Genomic DNA, 11808 nt, shown 5'->3' with positions numbered 1-11808 from the left:
GGAGTTATTCTCTTTTTTATTCGTACAGCCCACTATATCGTTGCAGCAATTACATAGTTATATACACAAAAGTTTAAAAAGGAAACAGAAACTAAACCTCCCATAATCATGTATAAATATTGATTGCTTCTGCAATAGCGCCCCTGAGCAAAATTTACAACCATAATTTATGGTGTATTTATTTGACTAACTACCGTTATATCGAGAAATTTACTGGTGTAAATATTTATCGTATTATTTGAGCGACTTTTTGGCCGTGCTGTATCTACATTCATCTCCGTGACGTTTATTGTACATTGTGTCATACTTTGTGCAATAAAGAATATCTATTGTGCAGTCTTTTAACATATAATATGTACACGTATACTGGCGCAGTGCAATGAATATTTTTATAAACCTTAGTCTGTCATTAGCATGTGTGTTCAAAGATGTCGATAGCAAGTGGCATCTAATATTTATACTGGAACTATGACCTGTTAATATGATGTTTATCGCTATTCCACTGTCGCAAAGCATCACGGTATAGCAATGGAACTTGGCCATTAGCTCATTGATAAAAAATATATTGGGGTATTTTCTTAAAACTTTTAACCCAATTCCCTGTTATATTTTGTCTGTCACAAAAGATAGGGTATAAAATTCATCCTGAACCCAAAAACTGTCGAACAAGCTCAAGTGAATTGTTTGCAAACACCTCTCTCCTCTCGGTTTTCCTGCTAGTAAGCGATGTTTGGTCTGGATAAAAGATGCCACCACCATCGGTCGGAGATGTGTTGTTGCTGTTTGTGACGCCATTTTACTAACCTTTTAGGCGGGGAAGTGTTTTAGAAAATAGGATTATAACAATATGCTGCCGAATATTGCGGTGTAAATGCAGTAAACGTAATCTGCAGATCATAATTGATGATGAGTGGCGAGTAAATTTTCTCTGAGAACTGAAAGAGTGCGTGTGTTTGTAACGAAATACTGAACGTAATGTGCCAGTGAAGTAAGAAGGGAACCGTGGAAAGCGTGTTTAAAATTGTTTCTTCCTGTTGTTGACTCTCGCAGTGTGACTCGCAGTACACTGCATACTACCCAAGTCGTGTTTCTGAGGTCTGAAATAATTTTGTCCGAGTATAGACGTGCGAGTGAAAGTTGTGTAGTCATACATACCTAACATCACATAGTAAATTTTCCTTTGTGCTCGATAATGCAGTAGGATTGTTGCTACCATAGCGGACTCAAAAGTAAGAAGTTCTTATAATTAATTAATTCTTTGTCAACATGTCAATCAACATGATTTAAGAGTTTGTTCTTTACTTTGCAGGGATATGCTTTTTTGTTGGATAGAAGAAATTGTTTCGTGGAGTGAGAAAGTAATTCGTATTAAAGAGAATGACTGTAAGATGAATACGCCTGGAATATTTGATTGCGGCTTATGAACCTTATCTTGGCGATTATGGAGAGCACTGGTATTGTTTTATGCAGCTTAATACATAATTATCATTTCATTGCTGCTTTGTAATAACCATACTCTTATTGTATCACAGTCTTTAGGGACGTGTGTGGATACACTTGAAACAGGTTGTTATTATTACCAGGAGACCCGATTATGATAGGCCTATTCTTTTTGTTGTTATTCACCTGAGAATTAGTTTATGGTGCCATGAAAACACCCCTGAAACTTTTCTTTGTTGTGGTTGCTGTGAGGACACACAATGTATCATGTCCTTTTTTGTTATTGATATGTTAGTCAAGATGCTAGATATTGTAGAGCTCTACATTTCATCTTCTATAAGCTCTTAACTCATACTTTAAGTTAATAAAGTACAAATAATTTTATTTTCTTGATTGATAACCAAATTTTTGTCAGTTTGCCTGTTCACATATGAATACAGAAAGTTAAATGGTGCATGCCATAAAATTTTTTACTGCAATTGGAGAGGAAAGGGAGAGGGGTGATGTATTTATTTATTGTATGGCTTTTGGATACATTAAAGAAATGTAGAGCATAATATTTATTTATATAAAATATTATAAACAAACATCTAGAGTATTTACAGTATCTATTGACTAGAGTAGCCGGCGGAATGTCGTATGGTCTACAGTCATATGATCTTGCAGAGCTTTCTTCTGTGATGTGTCTGATCACCTGTGGTTCGATGCAGTCACATAATGTGGATTGGGGGAGGGGGGGGGGGGGGAGGACCACTGCATGTACCTTGTTATCTTCTACTTCTGGTTAGCATTGACCCTGTTTTGCATGGCAAGTCAATCCCTGTGGTTTTTGGGTGACAATCCATATTGTTATTTTGTAAATGCAGCCCATTCTTGAGTCAGTTAATTAGTAAAGTTGAACTTGTCTTCCACCACAAGCTTTGCTGTTATTATTGGTGGTTGTCTAGAGTGGAGTCAGTAATGGTTTGCATAATTGACATCTTGATAGATTGGTAGGTTTTTAGCATCCATGATCTTTTTGTACACTCTTATGACAGCATTTACGGTTTATATTTGAGGGGGTGGAATGTAGCATTTACTGGTAAGCATTTCATAGGTGTTTATTTGATAGCCCAAGCAATCGTTCTTGTGGTATTATCTAGATGGACTTTTATCTTTTGTGCAAATGGGCTGTTAGCCAAACTGGGGCTCTAGTATTCAGCTGTTGAGAAGACAAAACCCAGAGTAGAACGACATAGTATGGATGCCGATGCGTCCCAGGTTCTACCACATAGCTTTGGAATGATGGTGTCTCATCTTTTCAATTTTTCGGTTTGTCTTGTTGGATGCTCTCTGTAAGATGAAGTAGGCCTATAGTCAAGTGTTACTTCCAAGTTCTTTTATGTTTTATTAAGAGTAAATGTGGTGTTTTCAAACTGTATGTTGAGTGATCATCCAGCGAGTTTATTATTTAGATAGATGCAGGAAAACTCCATTTCGGTGGCATTCGGTTGGAGCCTCTGTTTGTGAAAGCACTATCCCAGTACATCTAGGCCTACTTTAGGATTTCTTCTGACTGTTAAATTGAAGTGCACATTGTTGCAAGTACCTAGTCTTTGGCATAACTTTTATTGATTCTGTTTTGTGGCACATCTGCAATTTACATGCTGAAGAGAATTGGAGCTTGTATTTACCCCTGTGGTGAATTTGCTTGGAGAGCTAGTGTTGGATCATATAAACACTTGGGACTGTCAGTCGTTTAGGATATTATTGAACTGGGTGGGCAGTTAATTTGCTTGGAATTATGTGAAGGAGCTTATACATAATGATTTCTCTCCACACTGTATCATAAGCCCACTGATAAGTGAATGAACACAGCTGCTGTTTTAAGTTTTCTTTGAAATCCTGGCTTGATATAAATGGTGTGGTACAGAACTTGACCTAAGCAGCTTTATTTTGGCTGGAAGCCTGCTTGTTTCACAGGGATTGCAAGTAACATGTTACTGATTCTATTATGGTTAAATTGTTTTAGTAGCTTGTAGATCCAATAGCTAGGTTATTGGCTGTCAGCTGGTTTCCAGGTTTTAATCTAGCAATTATCTTAAAGTGTTTAAATTCTTGTGGTATATTGTGGGTTTGTACAATGTCTGTGAAGAAATGAGCTGCCTATAGTTTTGTATATTTGCCCCACTGTTTATTAGGAATTTAGGGCAGGTGTTATCAAACCCTGGAACTTTTCCTGGCTAGGCATGTTAAAACACTGTTAAGATTTCTTCACAAGTGAAGGGACAGAATTGTCCGGTTTCCGTAGCTTCAGCTTATGGGGGTTTGAATTCTCATTTCATCTTGATTGTATGTGCTATTTGGTACTCTGGATGTTATTAGTAGGTGTGAAGCATTGGCACTTGAGGGAGGGGGGGGGGGGAGATGAATGATGATGGAATTCCTGTGATGGAAAGTGCACAGTAATTAAAGGAACTTAACAGTACTTTCCAAAATGTCCATTGGCTGGTTGGGCTATAAGATTAGTGATGGTTTCTTGTAAAGTTCTCAAAATCATGTCATTTTGAATGAAGATGTGCATTAAAATTTTTCATCATTAGAAATGAGTTTGGAAGCTGTAAAAGCAATCAGAATGCATGGTAAAATACTCGCTCTAGGTTGGAGGTGAACTGTGGTGTATGCTATCAATATCAGAACTGAGCTAAGTGGTGCAGTTGTTAACACACTGGCCTCACATTTGGGAGGTGGTTCAAATCCCTGTCCAACCACAGAGATTTAGCTGTTCTGTGTGTTCCGTAAATTGCTGCAGGCAAATATTGGAAGAGTTGCTTTGAAAGGTCACAACCAATTTCCCATTTGCTTTGAAAGGTCACAACTAATTTCCTATCTCACTCTTGAAATATTATGAACTTACGCTCCATCTGTAATGATCTTGATATCAATGGGATTTTAAACACTAATCTTCCTTCTTTCTGTACCTGTTACTTTGTATATGAGTTCTCTTATTTTTAGTTTCCTGTGAAACCATCTGTGGTCAAGCGTCTTTCTTTTTGTAAGAATAATTTGTGACACGTGTTTAATTAGTTCTGCATACCTGACATGTCTGTTTAATATAGGATCCGCATAATGTAATGCCCCAATGGGTTGTTGGCTGCTGGGATATTATTGTAGAACTATTTTAATGTGTAACTTTGTTAGTGTGAAAGAAAGATACATTGTGATTGTAAAAATTATTTTTGTCTGTGTTATAGATTGACACTCACTATCATTAATTTTTATTCAAGCAGTTTGGAGGACGTTTTTTTGTTTTAGTTGTATATATATTATAGTAAATGTTGATATGAATTTTGTTTATGGGCTTACTTTTGTGTAGCTTATCTGGTTCAAGTGTCATAGTGAACACCCCCCCACCTCCCTTCCCCCCCACAAGGCCCCCTTCTCGCTTGTGCTAATTCTCAAGTGATCTTGATAGTTTAAATCCCTAGCTGTCCATCGAGGTGTAGGTTTGCTGCAGTTAACCTACATTGCTTAAAGCAAATGTGATGGTGCCTTTGAAAAAAGATATGGCAGATTTGCTATCTACTCTTTTCAAATCCAGGTTGTACCCTTTCTTTAATGACTTCATCAGAAACAGGACTGCAAACACTTTTCTTCCTCCCTTTCCACTGATCAAAACCTTTCAGCTGATCCTTTCTAAAACATTATGTATACTTGGGTCAAAATAACAGTGAAGGGAGAAAGCAAGAAATGTTCTCTGTTACCAGTGTGCAGTAAGCCTGCATCAGCAACAGCTTCAGCCATTCCGGAAATGTTCATGGTCTCCCTGTTGATGTGCAACACTGTGTTCACATTGCCATTTCATATCATCACAATTTGACCCCTAGCTTTAGACATTGTATGAAGTAGACATGCTGCAAAGGGAAAAAAGCAACAAAAATGAATTGTCAGCTGCATTTGTAGTTGCAGTTGTACTCTGTTGTTGACTATAACCAGCATAAGTTGCAGAACAAGATGACAGTGTTGAACGAAACAGATGATTCGATCAAATTCATTCCCTGTGGTTGCTTGTTGGTATGACAGCTGTCCTATAAACAATTGTCCATCAGTTTTTTATTATAATCTAGTTATAGCTTTCCCAGCTAGCCAGTTATGCAAGCATTTGGTTTAGTTCAGTGGGTATAATTCTGTTCAGTTAGATCACACAGTTAAATTATGACAGTAGACCACAGAGAATTAGCGGAGTACGTACACGCAATTGGCATAAAAGCAAAAATTCCACTGTTACACTGTTGCGAAAAAATTTACTTTTTTGTTCTTTTTCAATATTTAACACGTGATACACATTTTACTTATCATTGAAGTAAGATCCAAGTATCTGCGATATTTTTGAGTCTCGGGGAGCTGATGAGTGATTGATAAAATTTATTTTATTCTATGTTAGATGTTTAAACTGCCTAGTACAGATTACTGAATTTGTGAAATGTGAAGTTTGTACCTCTCCTATTGACAATAGAGACAACTCTTCAGAGGCTATATCATAACCTAGGAGGTCACTCGTAAAACTACACTTGTGCATATTAACCAGACAATTTCTGTGTGAAAAGTTACAGATGTTGTGTTTCGTGTAAAGGAAAACATTTTATTAGCTTTGTAATTACACCCTGGATACGAAAAAAAACACATTTACTGTAAGAAAAAACACAGAAGTTACACACAAGCCAAGAATAAAGATATTGACAGCAGAGTCATCGAGCAGCACATAAATATAGACGTCAAGGAATTTTTTCTTTTCTTTTAACACAGATGTTGTGTTTAACTTTCATTAGTTCCTTGTATCAATGTAGTAAGGAAAGTTCTGGCAGAATAGAAATATTTACACATAAAGGAGACCTCTCATTGAATCGCCAAAAGGCACACACAAAAGAGAATGAAAATTGGCTAGCTTTTGGGAATCCTTTTTTTGAGCTGGAGTACGACAGTATGAAACCTAGTACTGAATCATAAAGTAACAATTGCGTCAATTGTGATACATTCAGTGCGAGTGATTTTATATTCATGTGGAATGTGAGACGAATATGTCCGTGAAATTGTTCAACTGCACAGTTTTTTTTTAATAATCGGTCCATATAGTAAAATTTGCAACTATCGTAGATGCATGAAATGAAAGCAATACAGATGTAGGTTTGGTTGGTTGAGTAGGCGGAGGGGATCAAACAGCGAGGGCATCGGTTCCTCAGATTAGGGAAGGATGTGGAAGGAAGTCGACCATGCCCTTTCAAAGGAACCATACCAGCATTTGCCTGAAGCAGTGTAGGGAAATCATGGGAAACCTGAATCAGGATGGTGGGACACAGATTTGAACTGTTGGTCTTCCGAATTCGAGTTCAGTGTGCTAACCACAGTGCCACTTCACTCGGTGATAAAGGTGCATAACTAGGTCCATTTGGCATTTTGCATCATTCAGTTTAAAAAAAAAAAGAGAAGAAAAGGGGCTGTTGGATTTACCCCATTAATTTTAAAATTATTCAAGTATTTAGTAAGCAAGCAGAATTTTACAAAGTATTGAACTTTTTTAAGCTAATGTATAATAACAGAAGCTGTATTTGCAGTTTTTCTTTTCAAAAATTGCATTTGGATTACTCCAACCCCATCACTGACAAATCATACCTTTTATACAAGTGATCTGTCATTTGGGTTTAATTTTCTGCGTTTACTCATTAGAAAATGCTAACTACGTACAGTCCAGAATACTGTTGTTTAGGTGTAGCATGCTGTTGCATGTAACACCAAGAATTTAAATATTATTTCATCACTTGTATAATCTAGAATCTAGCATCTAATGCTTGCATTCTCAGATGTGCATTTGCAAAGTTGGCCAAAATTTTCTACTTGCAAATTTTAGGGTATTTTTTGGGGGCAATATTGCAACTGTCTATTCTTCAATCCTTTTTTTTCCTTGTCACAGCTGGATAGAGCATTCTTTAAGCTTTCAAAGCTATATTGTTTAATTTCTGGATCTTTCAGTTTGACAAGTAAGAATACATTTCAAAAGTTATTATTTTAGCGCTTCGAGAAGATAGAAAAGTCAAATATTCTGCTCATTAAGTCCCATAATTAATTATCTTTATTTGAGCGTATAAGTCAGTTTCAGACATTGCTGTAACACATGACATAAAAACAGTTATCGTACAAAACACAGAAAATTTCCAGAACAAAAATATTAAAGAGTCATTTCCAATTTCGTCACTGATAGATTGTGGATAACTGTATTGTCTCCTGGTGACGATGTTGATGGGCTTTCTACAGTCATGAAAATCTGTTGTTCAGGAATCCAGCAGGTATCTTTAGCAGTCGGCCAGTAGAAGGAACGAGCATGGGCGTGTGGGTGCATAAAGCTGATGAGGACGTCTTATTGTTCATGTGAAACTTCAGAAGCTTCCAACCCACAAAAAATTGCCGTACATACAAGTAACATACTGTCCTGGTTGTAAACCTGGAATTGAGACTGCTGGAATTTCTTCATCTGCTTCGAAGGAGTTAACTGTGAATGCTGTATCGTCATTGGAAACTCTGCTTAGTCTGAGCTGATTACAAGTAATTGATTTTCTCTTGTTCCAGATACTGTATGCCCCATGGTAAACCTTGTTTCTTCATCTGGGTGGATTTTTTTCAATTTCTTCTTTTGGTGCACAGAAAAGCTTTATGCCTGGAATACTATCATCACAGAATTTGAATAAATCATAGGGAGTCAATATTTGGTTACCTAAAGCCCTCTGCAGACTAGCACAGGCTGCAAGTCCTTTCGCTGTTCTGCCAATGCCATCATGAGGCAATTTACTGTGACTTGTTCCAAAAAAATTCCATTTGGCAGTGATGCCAAAATACTCTTCGTGCAGACATAAATTGATGAAATTTTTGAAATTCTTATATTGAGCAGCTGAATCATCACTAAAGTAATAAATGTTCATAATGTTTTCAGTCTTTGTCTTTATATATGCTGTTAACTTTATTTGAAAGGCATGGACAGCAGTGATAGTATGACAGAACACTCGCTGACCATACGGATGCCAATACTCTTTGACATTCTTTGCCATCGAAATAGACATCAGATGGATGAAATGTGGCCTGACTATTCTCCCACTGGAATCCTTGCACAGAATCCTGAACAACAAATGAATAATTCTCAGCAAACTCTATCAATATAATTAATTCATTTTCTGCAAGATTTCTTTTTAGCTGCTTAAGATATAAACTTCGGTGTTCTGACACAAAGTGATGGCTTTTTTAACCGGTAATTTACAAAATCAGTGCCTCCATGGAATCTTCAACAGTTCTCTGGCAAGTCCCCAATGTGCATATGCAAGGACGGACCCATTGCTCATGTTCCATTGTTTCTTCAGGGTCATAGTCTTTAAAAGAGTCTTCAAGAAAAGCCTCTAGTCACATTTTTCCTGGACGTTCCTAACAGTGTTGTAGCATACAATTTTTTGATTCCAAATTGCATACAGTTTTTTTCATCAAATCCTTGTAGTCATCTTGAATGGATGTTGCTGAAGCCAACATTAATTTGACGTTTTGATGAATTGCACATACACATACTGAATGTGATCCAAAAGCACCAGCGGTACTACACCATTTTGGCCTGAGCTCACAAAATTTTAAGAAGCTTAGTTCATTTCAATATTGCTTACAATAAGCAAAGACCATTTCTTTAAGTTTCAAAGGAGCAGGCTTTTCTCCTTGTGAATCTTTCCTCATTAATTCTTACTGCAACACAATCCTTTTTGCCTGGGCATAAACAAGAAAACTCATCATCTTCAAAGAAAGTGAGGACATTTTGTTGTATTTCATCAGTGAACTTTTTCCTCTTTTCGGTGTGCAGATGTTGCCAAAATCCCATCTTCTATCTTTAGTTTCCTAGCCTTCTTTACCATTTTAGTTAAACAGCAAGTTCGTTAGCCATTTTTTCAGTAGTGCAGCTATTTGGGGCCAAGGTCAAAATTTGAACTTTACTGCTATCGCTTGAAGTCTGAAGTTTAATCGTAAGTTGTTCAATTAAGATGTCCATACTTTTACATTTATGGCACTCTTCCATTTGTATCTGAGCAATAACTACTTGGCTCACACCAGCAGCTGTGTCAATTACCTTAGTAATGCTGCCTTTGACTTGCAGACCTTTGCACTTTATGTATGCCATTGAATCCCTTTCGCTGATCCGTTGAAGCTTTAGTAGTGATTCTCCAAGTGATGATAATGAAGTGTTAGCAGTAAAGCAAGCATCAACAACATCCATATCTTCAGTGGATGGTAATTCTTGCTTATCCTAGCAGGATGATTTTTTTTGGGCATTTCATGTCCACATTTGGCACAAATTTTCTGACCAGGTTTAAAAACTTAATTAGTCAGTAACTTCAACCTATTAGACATTGCAGTGTTTACTGGTGTTCAATCCTTCTTGGTTATATGTTTTTTTTTACCAAAGGGTTGCAGAAATTTTGCAGGAATTGAAATTTTGTCGTCCACAAAGCATTCTGGTCTGAACAAATTTGGGCGTTTTCAATAAAACCAAGCCCAGACCCACATTGAAGGAGCTCCTTGTCAATTTCCTTAACTTATTGTAGTTCCCTTTTGCCATGATAGAATGGTGATGACTTCAGACAATGTTCAGTGTTGTTTTTATATAAAATATACAAATTAGGCTACCAAATCATACTGTTTTAGTGCTTACCTTCAGCTACAACAATGATGACTGATTATTCAAAAACTCAGTACTCAACACTAAGATTGTACAGTGTCAACATCAAAGATTGCACCACACAAAAGACTGACACTGTGAAAATTGTCAATAATGAAAGCAGCCATTGAAAGTGGTGATACAGCAATGTATCTCACTGCTGTGAGGATAGAGCCTTAAAAAACTATTGCTGCTTTAAAATACCAATGGAAACTGAGTGACAATGCATTGTAGGGGTAAAACCTTTGAAAGCAACATAACATTCCACTATGATCTTCTAGATTTTATAATCTTGAGGGCACTTTCTGAGGTTTTATTATATTTATATTCTACACTGCAAAATAATGTAAAAAACACTTCTTATAACCATAGTTACTTTCCCTAAACCACAGGAAAATCTTATACTATTAAAAGACACTACAATTACACATTTTTTGATTTACAACTTCAAATTGTATTAATTTATGTATTTATCAGTAATCCATTTTTCCTACTTTTGGTAGGTATTCTCACTCGTCAATGTGCAAGATCCAGAAATTAAACAATATAGCTTTGAAACCTTAAAGGATGCTCAATCTGCACCAGAGGTGTGGGTGTGTGTGTAATCGTGCACATATGCATGCGTAAGTGGGTGGGTGGGGGAGGGGGATGGTTTATAGTAGTTTTCTTCATCTGTGAATCATGGTTACAAAAATATTGGAGTATTACGGTTTAAGAGCAAACAAATTAAAACATAATTCACATGTGCGGGTTTTATAGACTTGAAAGCCTAGTTTGACAGACATGGTATAGGTAGTCAGTCATCTGTGACCAGTCCAGCATTTGCTTGAAGAATGTTAGTAAGATAAATGTTTGTTAACTCTGCTGTTTTTTGGCAAAGGAAGCAACTTTTACATACCACCAAGAGAATATAGGTTTAATAAAAACTTGTCAGTGATAACACTTCCCTGAAGAAAAATGAATAAGAAGCCTGCGGACAACAAACTGCCATTGCTATTGCAATTACAGCCGTCTCCTGTACCCCAGCGTATTGCTAATAATTATTGGCTGGGATTGAAACTTGCCAAAGGATTTAATGTCAGTATCTCAATGATCTTTGAAATGTGGAAACAATTCACAGCACACAGTGTATCATCTTTTAATTCCCAACTCTATACAGAGTGAAGGACAATACTTTTTCATCTCAAATATCTTTCAGTTCATCAAAGATATTGATAATGTGGTCTCACCCTGGCAGACAATTTACAAGATCTGCGAATTGAGTTATTTTTGTATTTCTCAAAAAAATGGTCAAGTTTCAGTCCTAGCCATTCGTTATTAAAAATACACTGTTGAATGGGACTTCACAAACATTACAACAGAAGCCACAGTTTATTTTCACTAGGGTTCTTACTCCTTTTTCTTTTTCCTCTGAGAAGTACCATCACTGTCAATTTTTGAGTGATACCTTACTTACTTCTCTTGTTGCCACATTAAAATTTGCTTTTTTTGCCAAAATACAGTAGTGTTTACAAAGATTCATCGCACTAACACACTAATGCAGTTTAAATGGCAGCAGAATCCTGAAACAATATAGTACTAAGCTAGCAGGTGAGGGCAGAACAGTTCGGTAGTTCAAGAAAAAAGTCTTCTCAACACAAAAGTATATTCGT

At 36.6% G+C, this 11808-nt stretch overlaps 1 protein-coding gene across 1 annotated transcript in view; it reads left to right on the top strand.

Moving 5' to 3' along the window:
- The first annotated feature begins 676 nt into the window (after positions 1-676).
- LOC124775703 (trichohyalin-like) overlaps positions 677-11808 on the top strand; it is a 41794-nt gene continuing 30662 nt past the window's right edge. The window contains exons 1-2 of the mRNA XM_047250534.1: positions 677-1229; positions 1310-1454. Of these exons, the coding sequence (XP_047106490.1) occupies positions 1421-1454 (34 nt within the window). The 5' untranslated portion in view covers positions 677-1229; positions 1310-1420. The remainder of the gene's footprint in view (positions 1230-1309; positions 1455-11808) is intronic.

This window comes from Schistocerca piceifrons, chromosome 1 (genome assembly GCF_021461385.2).
Source record: "Schistocerca piceifrons isolate TAMUIC-IGC-003096 chromosome 1, iqSchPice1.1, whole genome shotgun sequence".
Taxonomy (NCBI): domain Eukaryota; kingdom Metazoa; phylum Arthropoda; class Insecta; order Orthoptera; family Acrididae; genus Schistocerca; species Schistocerca piceifrons.
This window is presented reverse-complemented; position numbering and strand designations above follow the sequence as displayed.